Genomic DNA, 25,770 nt, shown 5'->3' with positions numbered 1-25,770 from the left:
ATGATTAGCAACATTGATATATCTAACCTCGACGAACGTACTTGATGTAACTAATGATGTTCTAATACCTACTTCGAAGTAAATACTCGAGTCCTTTCACTGCAACTGAGTACATTGTACAAGTACTTACTCGTAGCAAAGTTAATGAAACTCGGATATAAAATATCCGCAAAAAATAAGCAATGCCAAATTAATTATGTTTGCTCCTCTTCTCTTATCCTCTTTTTGAAGCAAATTCTATGAAAAAATTTTATATATGGCAACATAGTTTCTGCTCTTCCCTCATTTGTTTTTTCAAGCTAACGGTTCTATAAATATGTATTTCACAATGTCATCGTTTTTGTAAGATATGTTCGATAGAGTGCAAGAAAAAGTGGTCTTAAAAAAAGGGTGCAGAAAAGGCTTACAATTTTTAAGAAAATGGCGCTCATATTAAAAATTTAGGAACATTTGGAAAATGAACAAAAAGAATGCTATATGCATTAATGGCAAATGTGTGATAAAGTTTTGCGGTAATACTTCAAACATGCATATGCACGCAAAGCGCCATAATACTAGTAAGTTTTTCCCGATCATATTACATATAATTTATTATTGCTAAATATCTTATTTATTTGTTTCATAACCCGAGCGATAGTTTAAAAACCAGTACACAAAAGACCGGTTTAATGCTTCCACCAAAGCACTCCGCTTCAATTCGCGCTGCCTTTTGCCACCAAGGTAAATTTTTTCTGGTTTTTGTGATCTTATTTTGAATTTATTCAAAACTTCATTATACAGAGGGATTTTGTAAATACGTTGATATAACCAACAACGTTTTATATGTTATATTCCGTGACATAAAGCCTTTTCATATAGTTTGAGGTATGTAACCTCAACGTTTTTTACACTGATGGATAAAAAAACACTACAAAGCCAGTTTTCTCTATATGTTTAGTGTTTATTACAATTTTTTGGGTTTTCTTAGTTTGTTTAAAAAATATTGTTAAAACTAGTGAATTAAAAAAAATTCCGAGTATAGAGTTTGTAGCTTATTTAACATGATTATTATTATAATCGTTGATATTTAAAAATTTTTTTTGGATGGTCCTTCTCATTTTTTTCCATAAAAAAAAAAGATTCAAGCACATGTGTAACTTATTATGTTATATATTATACATAGAATAAAAGAAGTAAGACTTTTAAAAATATACTATTGACAATACTTAAAAATAAATTAAGAAAAATATAACCAAATACATACATTGAACATAATGGAAAATAATTGGTTCCGTAATTGTTTGGCTCACATATATATATATATATATATGTAACCAATTATATATATACGGAACCAATTATTTTCCATTATGTTCAATGTATATATGTACACTAAAACAATGAAGTCTGAGTATATTATTTTTTTACTATATTTTAAAGTATTTGTTCCGTTAGATTACTTCAAAATTACATACCAAAATGTTTATAAAAAAATGTGAAGGTTTTCTTAGACTTATGAAGCAAATTGCCCCACATTATAAAGTTCCGGGTTCAAAATATTTTCAAAGCTTACCTTGCTCGAAATACGATTTTGTTAAAGCAGTATATATAAATCGTATTAAAAGTGCTTGCGATGTGTGTATAACTACAGACATTTGGACCGACACGATGACAGAGAGAAGTTACATGGGCGTAACATTATATTTTTTAGACGGCGTAATATATACAAAGCTGCAACCTTGCTACAAAGGACTTAAAATTGAAGCACACCGCAGACAACATTGCAAACGTATTACATTCGATTTTTATGAGTTCGGATGTAGAAAAAAACAAAATACGCTGTAATGTAACTGATAATGGGCAAAACATGGTAAATGCTGCAGTTTCTTTGGTTGGAAAATCTGGCCATTTTCTATGTTTTGCTCACACTCTAAACTTAATTGTGAAAACTTTTTTAAAGTCAAATAAAGTTAAAGATGTAATTTCTAAAGTAAAGGCTATTATTTTATGGATAAAAAATTGTGTCATCAATTCAAATAGATTTTGACGCGAATAGATTGAAGCAGGCGTTGCTGCAGGTGCAACAAAACCCGGTGGAAATCTACATACTATATGTTACAAGGATTTTAGAAATGCTCTCCATTAGTGAGATTGAAGTAACTAAACAAATAACAGTTAATAGTTAAATAGTACCAAATCTTTTTGAATTTGCAAGCCGGGAAATTTCTGCTCAGAAGTATGTCACGTTGTCAAAAATCATTCCAACTATTCATTGTATAACTTCCTAAATTGAGGAAACGAAAAATTCAATAATAGCTATTTCAGCTATGATAGTACACTTACTTCTGAAATTCAAAAACGTTTTGGTCAAGTTGAGTACCATAGTTGTATTGCGACGGCTATCATACTTGATCCCAGATTCAAGCGTGTACATTTTAAAAATCCACTGGCATGTGCTAAGATTATTCAAAGGCTGAGGGAGCTTGTAAAAGCGGAATCAAAAAGTAGTAGTAATTCGGATGAAGATAAAGAGCAACCCTTTAATAGAGTGGGAAGACTTAAAAATATCTTTTTATAAGATTGCTCGAAATTTATTTTGCATATTGGCAACGTCAGTTCCTTGTGAGCGTCTATTTTCCAAAGCAGCGTCTATAATTTCTTAAAAAAGAAATGGCCTTTCACCTGAATACATGAACAAACTTCTTTTTATAAACGGTATATCCAAAGATAATTTTTTCTACTAGCTATTTCATACACGAGGCAGTGAAAAATAAATATATACTCACGCATCCTGTTAAAAATAAGCATATGTTTAATTATTAATTTTAAAACCAAAAAATTAGCATATGTATAATTATTAATTTTTAAATTAAATTATAACTCTGTTACATATAAGTAAAGTATACAAACTGAGATAGTAGTCCCTCTTAAAGTTCGCAAAAAGCGTTGACGTCCTGTATGAAAAATACTTCATCTCAAATTAAACAGAACCTCCATGTGGTATTACTAAGGACCACATAGTTCAATATGACGTGACAGCCGGCCAGTATAACCTAACCGAACTAATTTAACTTCGATTTCTGAATAAATTATTAAACAAATTAAATTTAGTAAGTACATAAATACCTCAGAAAGCGAAGTAATGAACATGTTTAGATTGTTTCAAGTATGAAAGTGATTTAAAAGTTTAGATATATTGTTATATTGTGGTTTATATGTTAATTTTTAAAATTCTTTGTGATTAAAATGTATATATGTGTGTTGTGTTTTGTATATATCAGTGCTTTTTCAAAATTTATTTCACATCAACAAACACACAACGTAGAGTCCTAGAAGAACAATTTCTTTTAAGCGCCAATTTGGCTAAAATAGTTGTTTTTTTCTGTAGAAGGGTAGATACTGCGCTTCAGCCAAGGTGTTAGTGAACATTGGCAACCACTTGATTAATCTAGTCGTTAACCTGCAAGATCCCTTCAAAAATTATATTTCCAACACATAACAAAAACTCCAAATGTCTACATTCAAGCAGACCTAGCTACTGGTTTCACCTATTTTGACAGTGCTTTAAGAAGTGCTAAAAGGACTTCTTCTCAGCAAGTTCAGTTAAAATTGGTTTAGTAATTTTTTTGGTTGGATATGCATATTAAACCTATTATGTAGAGATGGGGAATTGAACACGTCGTTCTGATCATTTATATATCTATAACTCTATATTTGTATCGATTAGCTTCAGATGTTAGAAATAACCGTTAGGTGAACAAAACTATCATACTATGTGTTGCAATACGTTGCGAGTGAGTATAAAAATCAATCACACGAATATATGGTAAAAATTGTTGTACCAACCTAGGAAAAACATGCGAAAGAAAAGCAGAATCCGATTGTTTGGTTGACTTTTTTCACGTATTCAATATATTAAATTAACTACCTTTAACTGAGTTTATTTATATGTATAAAAATTAAGTGTCCCGAATTCTCCGGAGAAAACTCCCAAACCCTGTAACCGATTTTAATAAAATTTAGCACACTGTGTGCAGTATGATAAAACTTAAAAGCTAGAATAGTTTACTCTCAATTATGTCATAAAAGGTCAAAACAATTCTTAAATAAAACAAGTAAGGAAGGGCTAAGTGCGGGTGTAACCGAACATTTCATAATCTTGAAACATGCAAGAATTAAAGCAGGGAAAATACCTTCAGGTGTTGGCAAAACTTCATAATAAAAAAATGTTGGGAAAGAATTCAACATTCCTTATTCGACGAAATCGTGAATGATTTACAATTAAATTTGGTATTTTATTAAGTTAAATAATAGGTCTAAGTCTATGTCTAGTTTTTATACTCTTGCAACATGATTCTACAGAGTATATTAGTTTTCTTGACCTAACGGTTGTTTTTATCACCTAAAACTAATCGAGATAGATATAGGGTAACATATGTTACGAGTATATATACATGATCAGAATGACGAGTTGAAATCCAGGTGACTGTCTGTCCGCCCGTCCGTGCAAGCTGTAACTTGAGTAAAAATTAAGTTATCTTGATGAAGCTTGACACATTTTGGCAAAAAAGTTAGGACGAGTTCGTAGATTGGCGTTATTCGACACACGAACACAAAACGTCATTAAATGAAAACGTATAAAGTGCCTGAACTAAGCCATAAATTAAAAAACAGAACACAAATTTGGCACAACAAATCACATTAAGTGCCCCTATGGTTTGAAAAGCTTTAAAAAGTGGGAGTGGACCCTTCCCTAATATTAATAGGGCTATATCACCCAAATTTGCACAGGACAAATTTGTTAAACCCTTCTTACGATAGTGCTAAAATGGAGGAAATCGGATTACAACCACCACATTCTATATAATACAACTTCAAATTCCATCTGATACTTTCACATTCCAATATACTAATAAAGTACCAATTATTATAACGGGATAAAACTTTGCACGAATAGTGTCTTTGAAGTGGACCCCAGTGTCTATAGTTTACTTTTCAATGCCTAATAATACCTTATAATAGTATGTCAAAAATAGATAAAATCGGAACAAAACTACCCCCAACCCCCATATACTACATATAATGACTTTCGTTTTTCTAACAAGTTATATGCCGAATATGTTAATGCAATCAGTCCGTCCCTTTCTCTACCACAAATATACCCCATAAAATGATTTTCGCCTTTTCACCTGACTTTAAACTGTTTAGGTTGGTCAAAATGTGATATTTTAATGAAATTAAATAGACAAGTTTGGGAGTTACTATGGATACCGAGCTTAATTTTAGTCTTCATATTGCTACGATGGTCTTGAAAGCAAACGGGGTTCTTCAATTTGTTAAACGTTGGTCTAAAGAAATTAGAGATCCGAATATTACTAAAACACTTTTACCAAATCCATTCCGACAAGTTAGAGTCTGTTAAAAAAAAATTACTTTAATAGTTTACTTTAATATTCCATACACTATTTGTTTATAACTTATAAATCTACCTACTCTTACTATTCGTAGGGAAATGCTGGGCATAACATTCTAGCAAAAATCCTGGATTTAATATTCCGGTTTTTGAGGCAGTTTAGACCCTTACTGTTAAAATATTGTAGATAATTTTGATATTTGAACTAAACGAACCTTTCCGCCGTATATGTCATGAGCTCATTTCTGCACATTTGATTTATCTAACTTACTTTTCCAAATTAGAAAGACTATATCGCTTTCTCTTAATAAATAAAATCGTAACAATTTGTTATAACGTATTCCTAAATCTTAGCTGTCGAAATTTTTATTTCTGTAGCTCAGCAGTTATAGATCTCGACGCTTAAAAAACTCTCTTGCCAACTGTAACTTGGAACAAGGGATCACGGTATTGAGGGACACCAAGGGCCTCCCTAAATGATTTAATGTACATATCTGCAGAAGCTAACTCAACCAAATTTGTTAGGAGGAAGTATGTTAGCACTTTTCTATACGCTGTGAAAATGGTTAAAACCTGATAATAACCATGAAAACTCCCCGTTTATGTTGAAAACTACTAAAACAGCCCTAAATGATCAGATTTAGGTATATCAGCAAACTTGGCTGTATCATAATGAAACCCAGAGAACGTCTTTTTCTACGACTATCGACCGATACTAACCCCAGCCACCATATTACTAATATATTCGATTGATTTTATACCGTATATATGGGTGAATATGTATGATATCTTAGCCAAATTAAGTTTACAATGCACACAATGTAGACAAATTCGCAAAAAAGGATCGTTATTTTTTATTACAATGCAGTGTCTGCTCATAATATTATATTTATAATAATCAGTTCAGTGTTTGCTGTCGTTTATTAACAATAAAAGAAAATCGTATTGCGGTAATTACTTTGCGTAAGTATAGAAAAAGTGAAATTTATGAGCTTCTTAAAAAACTTAATATTTAGATAATGTTGTTTCCCGTTCTATTGATAGTTTTACCTAAGCATACATATATATACCGACCAGATAAATATCAATAATTATTTGAGATGACACTCGGTTAACGGCCATAGAGTATCGTTTTTAAAGATAAAAAAAGTTTTTAATAATCAAAACAATATATACGCAAAAACTTCTATAGATACAAAAAATGTTATTTCAAGGGTTCAACGTGGTCATCATCCACCTGCTATAATGGTTTGATGGGGGGTCTCCTGTAAAGGCGTTACACCTCTAGCTGTGGCTTAAAAGCAATATTCCTGGTTTTAAGGCTGAATTTTCCGTCTGAGTGTCCAGATTTGAATCCATTGAATTACAGTTTGTGATAAGAGTTGCAGATGATGGCCAGTCGAACGCCCCACGGAGACTCTCAAAAATTCTTTGGTTCGAGCAGCGTCGTCAATAGTAATAGAATGTTGCTATTGAATAGGTAACCATTAATTTAAGTTAATAACATACAAATTATGATTATAAAATGAAATCACAAAGTAATTTCATTTTAATATAAGTAGTAAAATTTTGTCAAAACCTGAAGGTATGTCACTGGCTTTGTTCTTTGCAAATTGCGATGAAATCATAATCGAATCAAATTAAACCGCGCTATAAACATGACTTTTGGTCTTAACTCGACTTTGGCATTACTTAGTAGAAAATTTGTTTCTTCCCCTCCTTCTTTCTGCTAATATATATTTGATTATGACCCGAATAGGATTTGAGTTAATATATCACAATAACTTTTCTCAAGTGTCCTAAAGTAGTATCTCCAAATTTTGGAATGTATAAATCAGCATTTATTATGTCATATATTTAAAATCTGAGGTATTTGTGTTTTTACCACGGGGTATTAAGCGCTATTTGTACCCATACAAGTATTTTCATTCTCTGTGAGAACGTTTGAATAACAATACCGCACAGTATTGCCTCGGTAACTAACGCTTCTTTTACTAAAAATAACAAAATGGCTTAATCAATGTACTGTATAAGATTATATCATTTGCATTAGAAATTAATCATATTTTAAGGAGGAAGTATACTTAGTTTGTTCAAAATATTTTTGTTTTGATGAAACAAATCTATTTTTAAAAACCAATGGTATACTTGTATTATAGTTTGATATTTCAATAATATTCTGTTAAACTTTTATGGGAAAAAATATTAAGCAATACAGCAATGGCAACGATCATTTGAAATCAAAAAATTTAAATTATATCGTTTGATAATCGCATTACCCTGGTAACGCGGGGGGTTTTTCGAAATTTCACTTTTTCACTTTTTGGACGAGCACCGACTTTGAAAACGTAAGTTTTGGGAAACAAGCTTTAAAGTTTGGAAATCGGATGTAAAACGTTTATAAGACAGGTATACAAATATTCATAACGACGTAGAATCGACTTGAAATTTAGACACAACATTTTTGAGATATTATGCATTAATATAAGACAAAAAAACAAAAGCACAGAAAGCAAATTTTAAAATGATACTGCCTCCTTACAACAAATTAATTATGAACAGCAGGATAAGTACAAATATGTTGTTTATAATGTAGATTTAAAAAGTTTGACCTTAGAGCCCAGTTACCTCTGTACATCTTAAGTTCGAGTAGTGTAAGGTATAGCAGAGAGTTAAAACTGAGCAGTAAAAGCTATTTGACAGACATATCAACCGCTACACACATAGCAATGCTTATGTGTATATTTTAAAACTATATTGTGCACACATCCAAACCTGCATTTATCGAACATTCTTTTAGGTACGATTATCCATAGCTGTGAATACTCGTATTTGCACACGCAAACGTTCATATATGTCATTGCAACAAATCTACGGTGTACTCCGGAGTTACGAGTAGAAAGACGATGGTCAATTCGTAAATTTGGTTTAGTTAAATTCAATCCACTTGCGCTCGCGGTCGCTTCTGATACATGGAGTCTTCTGCTATTGTTGTCGTTTAGCTGATTTTTCGCGGTTTTAGACACCGTTTTATTTCCACGCTTACTGCGCATGAACAAAGGACTAATAAATGCTTCATATTTTAGACAAATAAACTAATATATTGTAATAAAGTAATATAGAAAAATACGATTTCTTGTTGTATGAGCTATATATGTTTTATACCATACATATCAGTGTAATAGTTCACAGTTGCCCAACGCAGTTTCTTTAGTGTAAATCAAAGCATTGTGCATTTTAAAGTAAGAAAATTTAGAAGGATCTGGTCGTGATATCAGCACACTATTTGCCTTTGCCGGGAAAACTCTTTAACTGGGAGAAGGTAAAATATAAATTTCTTTATATTATTTGAGAAGGATTTGAATAGTGCAAAATGGCTTAAAAATTTTGGTATTCTTAAGATTTTCTGATTAAATCTTTATGCATTTTTGAGACTTATCAAGACTTATATTTGTTTGTGCAAATATTTAAACCAAAACTAGATAATTTTATTTTTCAATATATTATTGTTATGTATATCTCAGAGAATGTATGCATACATTTTTCTCGGTTTGTTTTGATTACCCTTCGCTTCGAATCCCAGTCGTAGCTTCTTTTGAAAATTAACACGACAGGAGCAGTATGTTTCTTAGTTATGTGAAATAATAGGCGGAATATTTGAAATTTAGCTTTGGTATGGCTTTGTGTTGTTACAGAATTTGTTGTGCTACTTGTATATCGAACATTTATAACACCAAAATGATCTCAACATTATGCAGCTCATCATAAAATTACTTTAATACCTACAAACTTTCCGAAAGTGCTTACGATAATGTGAATTTTAACTTCCTTATAAAAAAAATTATGATAATGGTGAGACTGTTCGTTACTAAATTCCGACAAGTTATAATTTTAAAACTATAAAAAAAATGTTTCTTTAAAGGGAGCCTCCCAACATTAAATTAGGATGGAAAAGTATCCACCAAATGTTTATATATCATAACAGACTTATTTTTTTTAGTTTTTATCATAAAAACAATCGTTGGTCTTTTAATTTTAATACTTTGTGATTAAATAAAAAAATAATAAATACATAAACTTTTCACAACAAAATAATAATCCGATTATGTTGGCAATATATCGAAATTTTATTTATTTTCGAAAAATAATACATTGTACTTATACACATTGAGTTAACGCGTGTACTTGTATCTCCCGCAGGGTAATGAACTAATTCCGAAACAATTAAAAGTGCCCGTTATTCTCGCTATTCATATCCTAATTATGTATATGCATTAGGTCAAACCAAATATTTTCTTGTCTCTGTCTTATTCAATATATAACTTTGTAAGTACTCTTTTCTACGTTTTTAGCCATTAGTAAATAAAATACTATTTTTTCACTAATATCCACGATTAAAAAATTCGAAACTTTAGGGAATTACAAACATAACTCTCGAGCGACGTCAATATATATCCGGATAATATACATAGATTGTGTAAATTTCGCAATAAATGATAATACTACAATCGAATTCGAAACCAAGTATGAAGGTTTCGAATTCGATCGATATCGCGCCCAAAAGATTTTCCCTTATATTCTATTGATGTTAAATAAAAATTTAATAGCTTTAGCAAAACATCCAAATTTTAATCATGATCTAACATTTGCTTGTTTTTTTTTACATTATTATTACAATTTTTACATAAACTCAATAGAGAAAAAAACATTACCAATTGCTTCCAATTTCGAGACGTAACTATCTTTCCTTTGTTACACATACATATGTACATGTATACCTTATATATCATTTTCTAAATCAATTCATATATACTCGTATGTATATGTATGGCATTTTCTTTAAGCACTGATTAACCAAGCAAACAGTATTCAACAGCATTTTCTTTAGAACCTTTATAGAAAGTTATTTTCTTTGAAATTTGGTATGAAGTGCTCTGTTGCTGCTTTTTTGAATGAACGATAACATATGTTAGTCTACCACAATCAATTTTCACTGAAATTTAAATGTGTTTCACTTGTTAGCGAACTGAAATAATTTTTGCATAACATGATATCAAATGTACACACATACACTACGCGGTACTGCAACCTTTGCTGAAAGAAAATGTAAGGGAATGCTGGTTATTTGTATAAATAAAAATAAATATTTGAGCTATCTTAAAGGTCAAATTAGCAATTTTTAATGTGTCTTTTAAATACCTATGTTTGCCGTGACCAGTTTTGCTAGTATGTATTGTATTATAGTGAGAAATTTTTTTGATGTAAGTATAAAATTAACTCATGAAAATATAAAAATACAAGCTTACACACACGGTGCCCAGATTTCTTTTGGTTGCAATAAAATAATTTTAAATCATACGGCTTATTATTTGAATATCTTTTCACGAAAAGTGCCTTACTAAATTATACTTTCAAAAATATGTTAATACCCAATAAGTATGTATCAGGCTTTGAAAAGCTGTGTAGTTTTTGGCGAATTTTGGCATTCGTATAACATAAAAACCCTTTACTCAGGCTATCTGTAATACGAGAACGTTGATACATATGTACCAAAGTTAAGCAAGTACATATACATATATTATATCAAACTGACTGGTAGAAAAGGGTTTGTCAATTAGAACGGTTTGATACTAAAATATTGTAGATTTGTATTGATTTAACCATCAAGTTGATATTTCAGGCAGGGGGTTTCAGAAAATCGAATAAACAAATATTCTATTAACCTTATTTCAAATCTTAAGTTTTAAAAATCTGTATAGATATAGGAAATATCAAATAATAAAAGATTATAATTTTTGAAAGTAATTTCTCATTTGAGCTAGACCAGCTCAGATAATCTAAATAATATCTTGTATCGAATTCAACTCGATACGTTAGTTGTTGCTTTTATTTTAAAAACCATTTTAATTTTAGAGCTAGTTACTCTAGCATAATGAGTAAATAAAATTACTAGTAATATATTTTTCCAGGTTAATATCGCCCTTATTGAAACCCCCTCTCTTTCTTTACCATTCTGATCCAATATAGAAGCCTTTTAGAGTGAAAACAACAAAAGTGTGCGTGCAACTTGATTCAACTATTTTTTGTCATTGTAAGCGAGTTTGATGACTCGTTTACGAGGACGACTTCCAAATCTGGCTGGATTCTTTTTGCTTTTTCTCACATCACAGCCAACGGCTTTCGTTTTCCGCATTTGCTTGATTGGATTCTGGTTACATGCCGACAGTGCAGGTGCGGTGCTGCTGACTATTGGTTTTATGTTTGCATTTATCATATGGTATATACTACTCACATTAGACGCATACTAATATCTATGTGTGTTATGATACCTTTGCATTTTTTTTCATATGTACATACATACATATACATATATAGCTATACCCAATTATCTGTCTACCCGCACTACACATGTCTCTTAAGGCGATTTAGCTCAATTGATCTTTAATTGGCGGGGTGCAAATTTTTGTGTCATACAAACAAGTAAACATTTCAGCATTTCAAAGTGAATTCTATAAGGAGGCCTTTGGCTTTATTTAGTTCAGATGAGTAGTATTCAGTTACAGAAGGAATACAAAATCTGACTTTTACTGTGGAAATCTAGAATTTCATTAAGTAGCGCAGTGCGTACTCTAAAAATTGGGTCGTGTGAGAAAGAAGACGAGATATATGAAAAGTTTTGATGGAAGCTTAAATGACCAAATGGACATGTGTTTCTAATGGCCTTATACCCTATTAATTTTGGTATTTTCTTGTTTTGTAAAATAATCGAACATCAGCTTTTACCCTTACTTGTAATACAATACCTAATATTTCAATGTACTTATTTCATATTTGTAAATTTCAGTAAACTCAGTTAAACTTTAGACCCATCTATGTTATGATGTCGAAATCGACAAACATTTCTCTTATTTGGTAAATGAAGAACAGAACTTCAGTAGACGGTGTATAGTGATAACCTTTAAAAGTTACTGTTGACCAGACCACCTAAAATTAATCGAGATACATGAACATACATATTATATATATACTAAATGTTCAGGATGGTGAAATGAGATGAAGTGCAAGCAATAACTTGCGTAAAAATTTAAATATATTGATAAATTTATACACAAGTTCCAAGCATTGTCCTGTTCTCAAAATTAATCTAAAACCCATAAAGTGTTATAACTAAGTACAAATTAAGATACGAAACTGTATTTAGGTATATGGGGTTCAAGTAGGGAGGGGCAAATGTAGTTTAAAAGCTTTTAAATATTATATTATAAAATTGTATTTACATTTTCATAAACCACTAAGGCTAGCCTTTCCGCATACTATGTGAAAATGGAAGGAATCGCTTGATAATCACGCTCGCTCATCATATAACGATTATGTTTTTAAAACTGCAATAATCGCGATAAATCACTAGACAAAGCCTCAAAATTAATTAAATTTCACAAAAATTGGCAAAATCAAACCTGAACTTTTCAAACCCCCAAATAATGAATAAGGGAACTCCATAACCGATAAGTTCGACAATCTATGGGATATATTATTGAAATTCAGAGAGAATATCTTCCCGATAGTAAAGAACTTTTGGATCAAAAATGGGATTAAATTAGGTCAATACTTTTCTTAACCTCACATATCTAATATGTATAAAAATCGTCACACTTATAGTTGACTTTACACTGCATATATCGCAAAATATGCAAGTTATCTTAATGAAATAATTTTTTCCTGGCAATAATATGTTATTGTAATTACAAAAATAGGGTAAATACTACCTCTAGCTCCCTACACCTATTACGTATGTATATCAGAACTTCCGGTTTATCTTTATATCGTATATATGTATCATTAAATATGTAAGATATTTTAGAAAATTAAATGAAAATATAATAGTGGGTATGCTATTGTTTAAGGCCGAAAATGTATGAAATATGTACGAATTACCCCAGCTCCTATGTACTACATGCATATAAAGGTTCTTGTTTTTCTACCCGGATTTATGCCAAATATGATGGTCAGTATGTGAGTTAACATTTCTTGAATACATGTTCTTGAGTATACTTGAGTAAATGCAATGAGCCCAGTTTATCTCTTAGCCCTTAGATTTCCCTCCTTGACTTTCCATTTGACTCTAAACCGTTTATATTGGTCAAAATTTGTTATATTTTAGTGAAGTTAAGTGTATTAGAAATCCATCAGAATTGGTACAGAGCTTGGCCTAAAGTTTAGATTCCAACCCCATTTTATTAAATTTAACACCTTTTTTTGACATATATCTTATTTGAGTTAATACAAAATTAAAATAATGAAATTAAGTTTATGACCCATAACATAAGTTGTTATCCATTAACGATTTCTTCGAATAATGTATGTTAAATCTCATGCCGAATATAGATGTGATTGTAAGAAAGAAAATTACTTTTAAAACTAATAGCTTCTGGTATAGAATAAGAAAACATTTATATTAAATAAAAATAAAATATTTTTGATTCTATATCTTTTTTCATATAAAGTTTGCAATAATTTTGAAATTTAATATTTATATAATATATTTATGTACATATATCGTCATCTAAGTGTGCATGCATGTGAATATGGTATATGCTAAACCCAGTGAGAAGTATAGTATGAAAATACACAAAAGGCTATATACGAGTATTGTACATATGTACATAAGTATGTAACACATAACACTTATGTATGTATATATATACTAAATGTTACACAAACACTCACATTTCATTTAAAGTTGGAATTCTTGTTATATTGAAGGTGGTCACTTGATTTGGCTCTCACTTTGACCATTACACAGTTGCACGTTTTGTTACTTAATTCGCATTTGTAATTGAAGAACCTGACATGCATAATTAACAATCAGTGAAACGGTGACGAATAAAATGTAGAAAGTAAAAATACGGAAGTAAAAAAGTCAAATCGAAAACCAATAAGTGTTCATATGCATGTGGTCATATGTTACCTAGATGCCAAATTTTAAGGACACCAATTTTAAATGGCTTCAAAAGCTAAAATTGGCAAATTTTGTTTATCGTGACATATTTTTTTGTATGTAAGGAAATGTTGTGTCAGTAACTTAACGTCTATCAGGTTTAAAACGATATTAGTATGTTGGCAGTTAGGTGTATCTACTTACTTTATATGCATTACGTTGTGCACAACATAGCCGGCAGCGCTGTTGAATCATGCTTCATAACAATATAATATAGTACATACGACTATGTATGCCCATTCATACTATATACTTGTACATATGTATTGAAAATCGAAAAGTCATACTTTCTGGTGTTATTGCATCATAGCCGTCTTTAAGTCACTATACTACTTTTTCGACAACAACCTTTAATTGAGATCGTACTAGTTCGTGATTATCGCGATAAGACAACAGGTCAGTTTCGAGATAATTTTATGTAAATTAGCTAAATAGTATTTGCTATAAAAAACAAGCAAAAAGGTTAACTATAATACGGTAATATAGTATTGTAGGATAACTAAATTTGAAAAAGTAACCGGCTAACGGAAACGTTTTGCTAGTTCTTTAAAAAAAAACCTTCAAGTCGAATCAAGGTTACTTGATAGGCAAAAATATATTTTATGAAGTTTGTATGCCAGCTATATACTATAGTGGCCCGATCATTATTTAAATTTGCTTGTTAAGAGTTGAAAATTTTTGCAGACGAGAAATTGAAACACAGTTATTTACATGCCGGGCGGTCCAAAAATCAAAAACCGAAGAAATTGTTTTATTCTCGGATAATATATCACATAGAAGAAGAGATGCACGTCAGACTTAATCATAACTTTTACACCATGATATGTTCTGTAATTCCCTTGAAAATCGAATTTTCCTGTTCCAGAAATCGAATAGTTTCTGTCAAGAGTTCTCCATTAGCTTCAGGATACCAGACCACTGTAGTTTTTTCAAGCAGAAGTAACTGCATTAGAGGTGCATACCTCACAAACTAACAGTAGAACGACAATACTGGCCTCGCTGACCGCGCTCTCAAGGTTAGTCAAGGAGTGTTTGACCTCATTAGCAATAACATCAAGTTACTTCTATATCAGACTGTTTTGGGTGCCTTATCCTACCGCAATCCCTGAACACTGCAAAGTTGATAAGCTCGCCAAAAGACATCCTTACCTCAATCTAATCAGACTGAGATCTTGATTAGCAACCAGAACATGTGTGACAATGAAACTTGTGGGATCCAAAAACAAATCCAAGAAGTTCTTTAAATTACTTGCTCTTAGCAAGGTTTATCTCACCACAGTTCTAAATGGATACTGTTCTGTAAGTGCTTACGGGGTATGGTTAAAGATTTCAGAGCCCGCAAACTATCAAACCTTTATGGAGGAAGGTGAGGTGGAAACTTCTAGATACTTTTCTTCCACTGTCCAACTTTTTCTAAGTAAGGTTGAAGAAACTCTGTAGTCATACCTTCTACGAAATTAAAAAGTTGTTGAAGAAACTTTTCAACTGAAGCCAACTGCCAGTGCGATACTGCAGTAATAATCTGACATGCGTGCCAGCAATACATATACTTGTACCTATTTCAAGTATACCAATTTTTTCCTAGAAATGCTGTTTAGATTTTATTATATCATTGTCATGCATTTCCAATTAAATCCATTAATAATACAATGCGCACTCCGAAACCTCTATTAGTCAACTATGGAAAGTACCATACCATTTGGAAACATCCTTTTGCAAGAAATCATAACAGTGCTGCCTGTTACAGGAAAAATTAAATTCCTGATGCCTTAATATGTGGTATTACTTTCTCGATAATATGATACAAAACAAACTATAAATATAAAATAGTCAATATATGTATCAACCCAACGTTCATAGAGTACAAGGTTACGACAACCTTGACATTATTGAACCAACATCGTCATACTTACATTGGGACGAATTTGAAAAACAAAAAAAGTACGTGTGGCACTCGAGGACTGCCGTGGTAAAGCTATTGCATAGCATTTTTTTTATCAACTTATTATTATTCTTTTTTTTTTGCTTTGATATTTGTTCAAGTTACAATTTTTGAGCGTATTGATCGATAAGAAAACAATTTTTTTTCTTTTATTGAATAAATGAGAAGTTAATATTGTTTAAAATATGTTTATTATCTTACAATACATGTATTTTATTTAGGATTTTATCATTTAAGTTATAGGTTAATATAACAAGCATAAGTTTGAGACTTGATATTCTATCTGGAAAATACCACGTCAAGGTTGGTCCCATATTTTGTTGTGGATTCTTGTGGATCATTATTCATTTTCAAATTTTTCCGGAATTACTTGATTCGGTCACCGCTCTTAAAGCCCGCAATAAAAGCTATGCAATAATAATAATAATGTTACTGTAATATTATGATTCCGAATATTGAATAATTTATTTTTATTAATTAATTTTTTGTTAAATTCCATATTTTTATTTACCATTAAAAAATTGTATCTTAAAAACTATTATTTTTGAATCACCCTGCTGTCTTTTCAATTGATTTGTTCCGCTTGAGATATGCGAAAATACGCCTAAAAGTATGCAAACATTTTTCGCATACTTTGTGATCGTGTTAGGTTTATTTCCGTTACGGAATTTCTTGATTCAGTCCCCACGCTCAAAGCCCGCGATAGAACTATGCAATTTTTTGCGCTTGTTGTTCAAATAATTGTCTGATTTGATAAGACATGCGATATCAAATAAAAAAAGTTTAATTTTGTCACTGCATTCTAGGCAATTAGCCTCTTTCAAATGTTTTTGGATATAGTTTGTTGATATGAAAATAGTTTGCCTATTCATATTATTAATTATCTTTTCACATTATTTCATATCTTTTCAAATGTTCTAGACCATCAAATTTCCATTAATCCTAATTAACTTTTACTATTTTATTGCACATAAATGAGTCTTAAATTCTTCGAAAACATCGGCTTTAAAATTTTTATAGCAAATTCTTTAAATTTGGACTAACCTGTTAGTCGCAAAAGATAACAGAAAGCTTTGTTAAATCTTCATTTTTAGGAGAGCTCAAGAAATATATTATATATTTTAACCTAATAATATGCATATGTATATATACGCAATTATGAAAAAAATAAGTAATTAAGCATTCAAGCAGAATTTCATATGCATACATATGTACATAGGGATTTCAATGATATACTGATACAAGAACAATATCATGAATATTATTTTATCCATATCAGTTTATTTCAAGTTTCATTAACCGAATCGATTTTTGAAAAATTTAAACTTCTAGGCCTTTTGAAAGGCACTTGGATATATTAAATCATGTAAGGATGCATTTGCATTGGATTTTGCAAGGATCAAAGCCGGCCGGCTGAGATTAATAAGAGGGCAATCGAACAAATAAAGAAAGATACGATGTCAGCATGGCAAAGAAGATGGAAGAATGAGAGTCGCGGCAGATGGACGCCCAGACTTATGAAAAATGTTAACTTATGGACAAACCGAAAATTTGGAGAAATCGACTTCTTCATGACACAGCTGCTATCCATTTACGGATAGTTCAAAAAGTACCTCCACCGAATGGAAAAAGTCGAACAGCCGTTATGCCTATACAACGACTCAACAGAAGAATACGCTGAACACACATTCTTTAAATGTGCACGATAGCAACGGAAACACAGCGCCGTAGAAGACCGGGTTGCGCCATGCTGTATAGCGAAGCAAACTGAAGGATCATCCAGAAACTCCCAGCAATTTTGCTACGCAGAAAAAAGCGGGACCTGGACGCAGGTTCATATATGTAAATCTCTCAATGATAAAAATAGAACGCCAGGATGAAGTAATGCAAACGTGGTTCCAGGGTGGGCGACTGCTCCTTAGATGAGGGGTTTTTAGTGACCTGAAAGCGGCACATACCGTTTCTGTGACGACAGCATTGATGATACGGAAGGCATTTTCCAACCCCTCACCCGCAAAAAAAAAAAAACAAAAGCCGGTTAATTACCTTCAGGGGTTAACAATATTAAAAATTACAGCGAAGGGGTTTAACTTCATTGTTTGCAGAAATCATGAATGGATTTTAATCAAATTTGGTATCATATTAACTTATTTTGAAGTTCATAGACTTCCTTAGTTTTATTATTGTACTATGTTTTACTTCCCATCAGCGAAAATTATACTAAAATCATTGGGGGCAGAGATATAGAAATGCTTGCATTGCATTAACTTTTGACATTGCTCAGGTATACTTGAAATCTTATTTTCAAACTATTTTATAAATATATGGAGTAAAGTCAACTGGACATTTCAAAATTCTGAATAACAGTTATATGGGGCTAAGGCAAGTCTTCGCCCGATTTTATCCATTTTAAGCACAAAGATACACTGTTACTAGAAGAACAAGATTTCTCAATTTCATTGAAATACATAGATACATATTAGTCCAGTCAGAATTCGGAATTCAGATACCCAGCTGTAAGTCTGTAAATACTTGTATATTGACACCCTAAAAGTTGTCTCAAAACCTACATATGGTAGGGTGTACGTAACTTTTAAATTTTAAGGTCAAAGGTCACAAAAATCGGTTTTTGGCGCTTTTTTTTGTAAATATCTCATTTCCTATGGGTTTTTTGCTATTGGTATTTGTTATCAATATTGTAGAATACAAAATTCTCTACAAATTTTGTTTAAAATTTTTTTTCATACGGTGAACCGTTTTCGAGATAGAGGGCTTAGAGCGCGCGGTCACAGCATCACTTCAGGTCAACCGGTGCCTCCGATCAAAAACGCGCCATATATAGTTGATGAACTATAGGTAAATCAATGATTATAAATATTTGTCAATTTTTATTAACTATTATATTATATTTTATAATTTTTTCCTAACCTATCCACTTTTTATTCAGTATTAATTTATTTAACAACACTTACCTGCCCATGAAATTGCAGAATTGGTTATAAAAATATAGGAATTATATTTGAATTTAAACCTTATTAATATTAATAACTTCTTACATGATAAAAATAAAATATAAAAAATATATTAAAAAATATCATTCAATACATTTATTTTTATTAAAAGTAAAAAAATGGAATAAAGGGTACAAAAACTACAATTTATAATTTTAATCATCTTCTTCCTCTTTATCGTCGTCTTTCGGCTGTTGGTAAATTTCAAACTGGTCTTCATTATCGTCTTCAACGACATTTGTTTCAAGTTCTTCCATGATTTCGGGGTCAAAAGTTCCATCTTCGTTAATGTCGCTCTGATATGGTAGAGCATTGAGACAAGCTTGTAATGGGCAACAAGCTAAAGAGCAGCAAGCCCGCTTTCCTGCATCCGCATCGCGAACCACAACCACTCTTGCAGTTGCAGAAAATTGTATTTAGCAAATGTTCTGGAGCAGGTGGTAAAATTGTCATGATAGGCTCCAGAAAATCGTTTCGCATTGCCCAACCCCATACCTGGGGTTCCAAATCATGCCCTAACCAAGTTTGAACTTGATAATATACACGTTCGAAATGTTGATGAGCAGCTGCACTTGTTGGTGGAATATTTGAAAGCTGCACAAGTTTATTAAGTTTTGTAGACTTGACGTAATGCATATAACGAAGATGATCGAGACTTTTCACAGATTTCGGAGCATTATAGACTGCCAATAAGGTTTGAGTTCCACTCTCTAATAATCTCTGGGCCGAACAATTTTCTTCCTCAAATGCTGCAGCCAATTCATCAAAATTGGTCAGTTTCTCAAAAACTTTTAAAAATGTTTTTTTTCCCTTTTTAAAAAGCGCAGAAGTTGTGTCACATCCACTTAATGCGTGCAGAAATAAAATATGTGTTTTGGAATGAGGATAATTATCAAAACTTTTAGTCGAGTATATCTCCGTTTTTACATTGCCTTTCCCAACTTTTTTAAAGAAAATTTCTTGTTCGTAAGACAGTGTACGCCCAATTAAAATGATGAGTAAATCAATATCTTGTCCTATTATTGACAAATTTACAGATTTTAAAGAAGATGTACTTAATTATTTTCTAATTAAAATGTCATTAGTGTTAATGGGAATATAATTATAGTAAGATTTAAGTTTTTCCCTTCATTATTTTTTAATTTTAGGAAACGGTGATCAGTATTATTGAATAGATAAAGATTTAAGGCATGAAGAAAATGATAAAATATAATATTATAATTAATAAAAATTGACAAATATTTATAATCATTGATTTATCGATAGTTCATCAACTATATATGGCGCGTTTTTGATCGGAGGAACCGGTTGACCTGAAGTGATGCTGTGACCGCGCGCTCTAAGCCCTCTATCTCAAAAACGGTTCACCGTATGAAAAAAATGTTTAAACAAAATTTGTAGAGAATTTTGTATTCTACAATATTGATAATAAATACCAATAGCAAAAAACCCATAGGAAATGAGATATTTACAAACCTTGAAATTTAATAGTTGCGTACACCCTACCATATGTAGGTTTTGAGACAACTTTTAGGGTGTGAATATACAAGTATTTACAGACTTACAGCTGGGTATCTGAATTCCGAGATTCTTACCTAATTTAAGCTTAAATGACTGGACTATATGTGCTATAAAGTCAAAGTTAAAGAAAATCTTTACATCAGGTATATGGGAGCTAAGGAAGTAGTGATCCGATTCAACCCATTTTTGACACAAGGATATATTAATATCAAAGAAAAATCTGTCCCGAAGTTCAATAATATATGTCACACATTCAATGATGTATTCGGCAAAAATTCAGCTATATGCACGTAGTCCACATTTTTGGCGTCTGGGTTCGTAGCAGTGATTTGATTACGCCCATCTACGAACTCGTTCTCACTTTTTTGCCAAGAAACAAGTTTCACTTAAGTATCTTAATTTTTACTCAAGTTATCGCTTGCACAGACGGACAGATGGACGGACGGACGGACAGTCACCCGAATTTCAACTCGTCTCTTCATCCCGATCATTTATATATATTATATATAACCCTATATCTAACTCAATTATTTTTAGGTGATACAAACAACCGTTGATATACGTTTTTTAATAATTAACTTTTAAAATAAATATTTTAACGATATTCATAGAATACAAGGTTACAAGAACTTTGACATCATTGAACCAACATTGTCATACTTACAGGTAGACGAATTAAAAAAACAAAAATTATTATTTATGTAATGGTTTTTTTTTTTATTTTTGCGTCCAAATGTTTTGGATATAATTATTGATACTAAAATAGTTTCCGCATTTATATTTTCTAATAAATTTTCTACATAGGGACATCAAAAAACATTTTACCTAATGCAGTGACAAAATTTTTTTTTTGCTTTTTAGATCACGAATATATATAATTTTCTTATAAGATCTCTTATAGAGATAATTTTTTGAACCAAAAACGCAAAAATAAAAAAAAACAGTAACATATATAAAATTTTTTTGTTTTTCAAATTCGTCCCACTGTATGTCGATGTTGGTGTAATGACGTCAAGGTTGTCATAACCTTGTATTCTATGAACGTTATATAGGTATTAAAACCGTAAAACAGCAACTTCAAACAGGCACTCACGTTTATTCAAGATAATTTAAATTTTTGGAACATTAAATATTTATATATCAGCTTAAAACTAATGTCATTTGCTACAAATAGCTACTTAAAAGTGAAATAAAAAGACTTCGAAATAAATGAAATCATTCGGTTTCTAGAACATGCCAGAAAGAATCCGGATTTTAAAACTCGTAATACTGTCATATACTGAAGTGATAATGCAATTAAGGTAGAGGAAACAATTGAATAATGATTATGAGCACACATTGACATTTTGAAATATGTAGTTCAGTCCCCTGACCCACAGCATTTCCAGCTTTTGAAATATTTTTAATATAAAACTAAATCGGGGAAACTTCAGAATAATGGGAAATTTAAAAAATCATTGTGGGCAACTCTCAAAAGTTTTTAATAATTTGGTATCTTAAATATCTAAAATATATGCAGCAGATATTAAAATTAGAGATTTTCTACAAAATATTACAATAAACTAATTCAGGGCAAACTTTTAAAATAAGCAATTATGTTGTTTAACTATAAGTGAATACATAATTTAACGTAATATATTTTATTAAATAAGAAAGTTTTCCATACAAGGAAGCAAGTGTGAAAAATTCAGATCGATATCTCAAAAATTGACTAGTGACTAGTTCGGGTATATACAGACAGACAGGCAGGCAGGCAGACAGACAGAGGGATAGACAGACAGAACAACATTTAAATATGTATATACTTTAGAGGATATCCGATATTTCCTTCTGGGTGTTACACACTTCGTGGCAAACTATATTCAGAGTTAAAAAATGTACTCTAAATATTTGTAATTTTACCCGCCTATCTTTGCATACATATACATTATATAAATAATGGTAAATTAATAATACAACCCTGTGCAAATTTTTTGTAAAGAATTTTTAATAGAAAAAGGAAATGAAATCGAAACAAGAGTATTAAATTCTCCAATTGTGATTTGAGGTTATATAATTTCGAATGTTTAAAATCTAGATGAAATATTCTTGAAATAATATTGAACATTCTAAAATCAATCAAGAACTCGATTTGAGTTACTAAACTAATTTGTATCAAAACTGGAAAACTTTTAAAATAAGGTTTTGATGTTATCATTTTCGAACTTACCAGACTTTCGATCCGAATATCATATTAATTTGAAGGTGATTTTTTTGCTCCCTTTTGGTAATCTGATGTTATTTATTGTAAATATATAAGTAAGATCAAAAGGTGTAGTGATAGGCAGAATATATAATATATTGTAACATGATTTTATACATCAACAATTTCTCCTTCAATAACTAAAGATGCCGGAATGTGCTTTGGCTATTATCAAGTAAGGAAGCCTAAATTCAGACTGAATCAGATATTAAATACTCTTGTATGAATTAAAGACAAGAGAAATATATCAAAACGTTATGCCCGAAATCGGTACTGCGAAACGATATTATAATACAATACATTGTATTGTATTGTACTGAGTCATGTTACAATCATTAAAGATTTGCTTGATCGGACAGACGCATAGATAAACATACATCGTTTATTTATCTACATATATGTATATCTTTTTTGATTAGGTTGGGATGTTACAAACAACCGTGAACCGGTGAACAAAAATATATTCTGAGTAACATGTTGCATGTATACCAAGGTTTAATAATAAATAATATTTTGTATGATTTCAGGTCGATATACAGATATGTGCGAGTTTCACCATACTACACGAAGTATAGTACAACTTACTTATACGTATGTGTTTCTGCTAGCTTTTACAATGATGATTGCTGTTGAAGCTACGGGTACCGCACCGACAATATTGCATAGTAATAGTGATAGTAGAGAGAAGTTCACAGCAAAAATTGGAAGCAATGGGTTTGTCGCCGACCATTCAAAACAATCTCATTCAAGAAGAAAACGTTTGGTGTGGATAACAGATGATGGTCGACTTGCTTTACCGCCAGGCACTGCACTTACAATTACGCCGACAATTTCAATGCCATTAGTCCGACATCCTCCAGAGGGATTCTTTTCGAATGTATCCATTAGCTTCCCATTGACAAGTGAGTATTTTCAAATATTGCTAATGAAGGGCTGTAAAGGAACGTGATCGGTTACAAAAAATGACAGTTTTTAATGTTTACTATTAGAATAAGAAACACTTGTACCTAGTATACAAAAGCAAAATACTAACAAACAATTACTTGCTAATTTAAAAAAAAAAAAATAAATACTTAAAAGCTATATGTTTATGAAATACATTGGCTGCTACTGTTCCCTTGCTAGGTCGGAAGACTTCTTGCGTTTCAACCGGATTTCTCGCCCATCAGTTGCGATGAGTCTAGAAGCATCCTCATTAATATGCTGTCTAAGCCTCAGTTCGTAAGACTTTGCAATTTTGATTATTTCCTTTACCACTGAATTCACGCCTAGATCACGGTGTAGGTCAGCAGATCTAACGTACCAAGGAGCATTAACTAAAGTCCTTAGAACCTTACTTTGAAAGCGCTGAATGCAGGCAATAGAGCTTTGACTTGAGCAACCCCATAATTCAGCTCCGTAGGTCCAATTTATAACTTGATTGTATATTAACAACTTGTTTTGGACTGATAAACTGGATCTCCTGCCAACTAGATGGTAAAGTTTAGCAAATTTCATATCATCTCACTCATTTTTACATGCTCTTTCTAGCGAAGCTTAGCATCTAAGGTGATATGTAGGTGCTAATATATGATGTGGTATAGGAGTACTATTTATATAAATTGGACGATATGCCGATTTTTTTAATGTAAAGTCGACGCGAATTGATTTGGATTTGTTTAATTTGATCCGCCACTTAGATGCCCACTTGGCAATTGCATTGACTGCTGTCTGCACTCGTCGAGCAGATACTGTGGTTGAATCTCCAGCTGCTAACAATGCTGTGTTATTTGCAAATGTCGCTGTTAAATAACTAAAACCCGAGGAACACTCGCTTCTATCGGTTGCAAGTTAGAGTAGGCATCCTCTTGTTTAATGCGGTAATATCTATCTTTTAAGTAAGAAGCAATTATTTCACAATATTGTTTGGGCGACATGCATTTCAGTGCCAAACTTTGTCAAAAGCTTGAGGCACGTCCGAACAAACATTATTTTTATCCATTGTATTTCCAACGAAATTAAGAATTCGGTGCACCTGATCAATTCGTGAATAGTGGTCACGAAAGCCAAATTGATGTGTGTATTGGTCTCAGCCTATTTATGAGCACATTCTCAAAGGTTCTCTTTTACTCAGGTTTGTTTGTATATATAAATCATCAGGATGATGAGAAGATTTTAAATCCGACTGTTTGTATGTCTATCCGTCTGTGCAAGCAATATCTTGAGTTAGGATATCTTAATGAAACTTGTTACACATGTTCCTTGGCAAACAAGTGAAGACCAGTTCGTGGATGGGCGTAACCGGTCGTGGCACAAAACGCCGTTGATCGAAAACATATAAAATGCCATAACTACGCACTAAATTAAGATATAATTTAGTACTGGGAATTGCAGTAGGAAGGGCCACCTGAGGGATAAAAATTTTGAAAAAATGGGAGTGGTCCCGCCCTCTAATAGGTTTAATGTACATATCACCTAAATCACTTAAGATACTATAACCAAATTCGCCCAGGATAAATCCCTTAAGTACCCCTACGACTGTAATAATTAATGCAATCGTATGATAACCCCGCTCTCTCCCCATATAACGAATCTGTTAAAAACTACTAAAAGCGCGACAAATCAATAACTAAATCCGCCAGGGACATTAAATTTTGCAGCCAGGATGATTCATGAGAGATTTAT

General features: G+C 31.6%; 1 protein-coding gene across 3 annotated transcripts in view; it reads left to right on the top strand.

The window, feature by feature from the left end:
• Positions 1-333: 333 nt before the first annotated feature.
• Positions 334-25,770, top strand: part of LOC106622474 (uncharacterized) — a 33,715-nt gene continuing 8,278 nt past the window's right edge. Inside the window, exons 1-3 of one of the 3 annotated variants that reach the window (XM_036360315.2) lie at positions 334-557; positions 638-720; positions 23,634-24,008. In XM_036360315.2, coding sequence (XP_036216208.1) covers positions 669-720; positions 23,634-24,008 — 427 coding nt within the window. In that variant the 5' untranslated portion in view covers positions 334-557; positions 638-668. Of the gene's footprint in view, positions 558-637; positions 721-8,295; positions 8,715-23,633; positions 24,009-25,770 lie in introns of those variants that run through there. The other 2 variants (XM_036360314.2, XM_014241657.3) reach the window with 2 other exon arrangements.

The sequence above is a fragment of the Bactrocera oleae genome, chromosome 6, assembly GCF_042242935.1.
Source record: "Bactrocera oleae isolate idBacOlea1 chromosome 6, idBacOlea1, whole genome shotgun sequence".
Taxonomy (NCBI): domain Eukaryota; kingdom Metazoa; phylum Arthropoda; class Insecta; order Diptera; family Tephritidae; genus Bactrocera; species Bactrocera oleae.
This window is presented reverse-complemented; position numbering and strand designations above follow the sequence as displayed.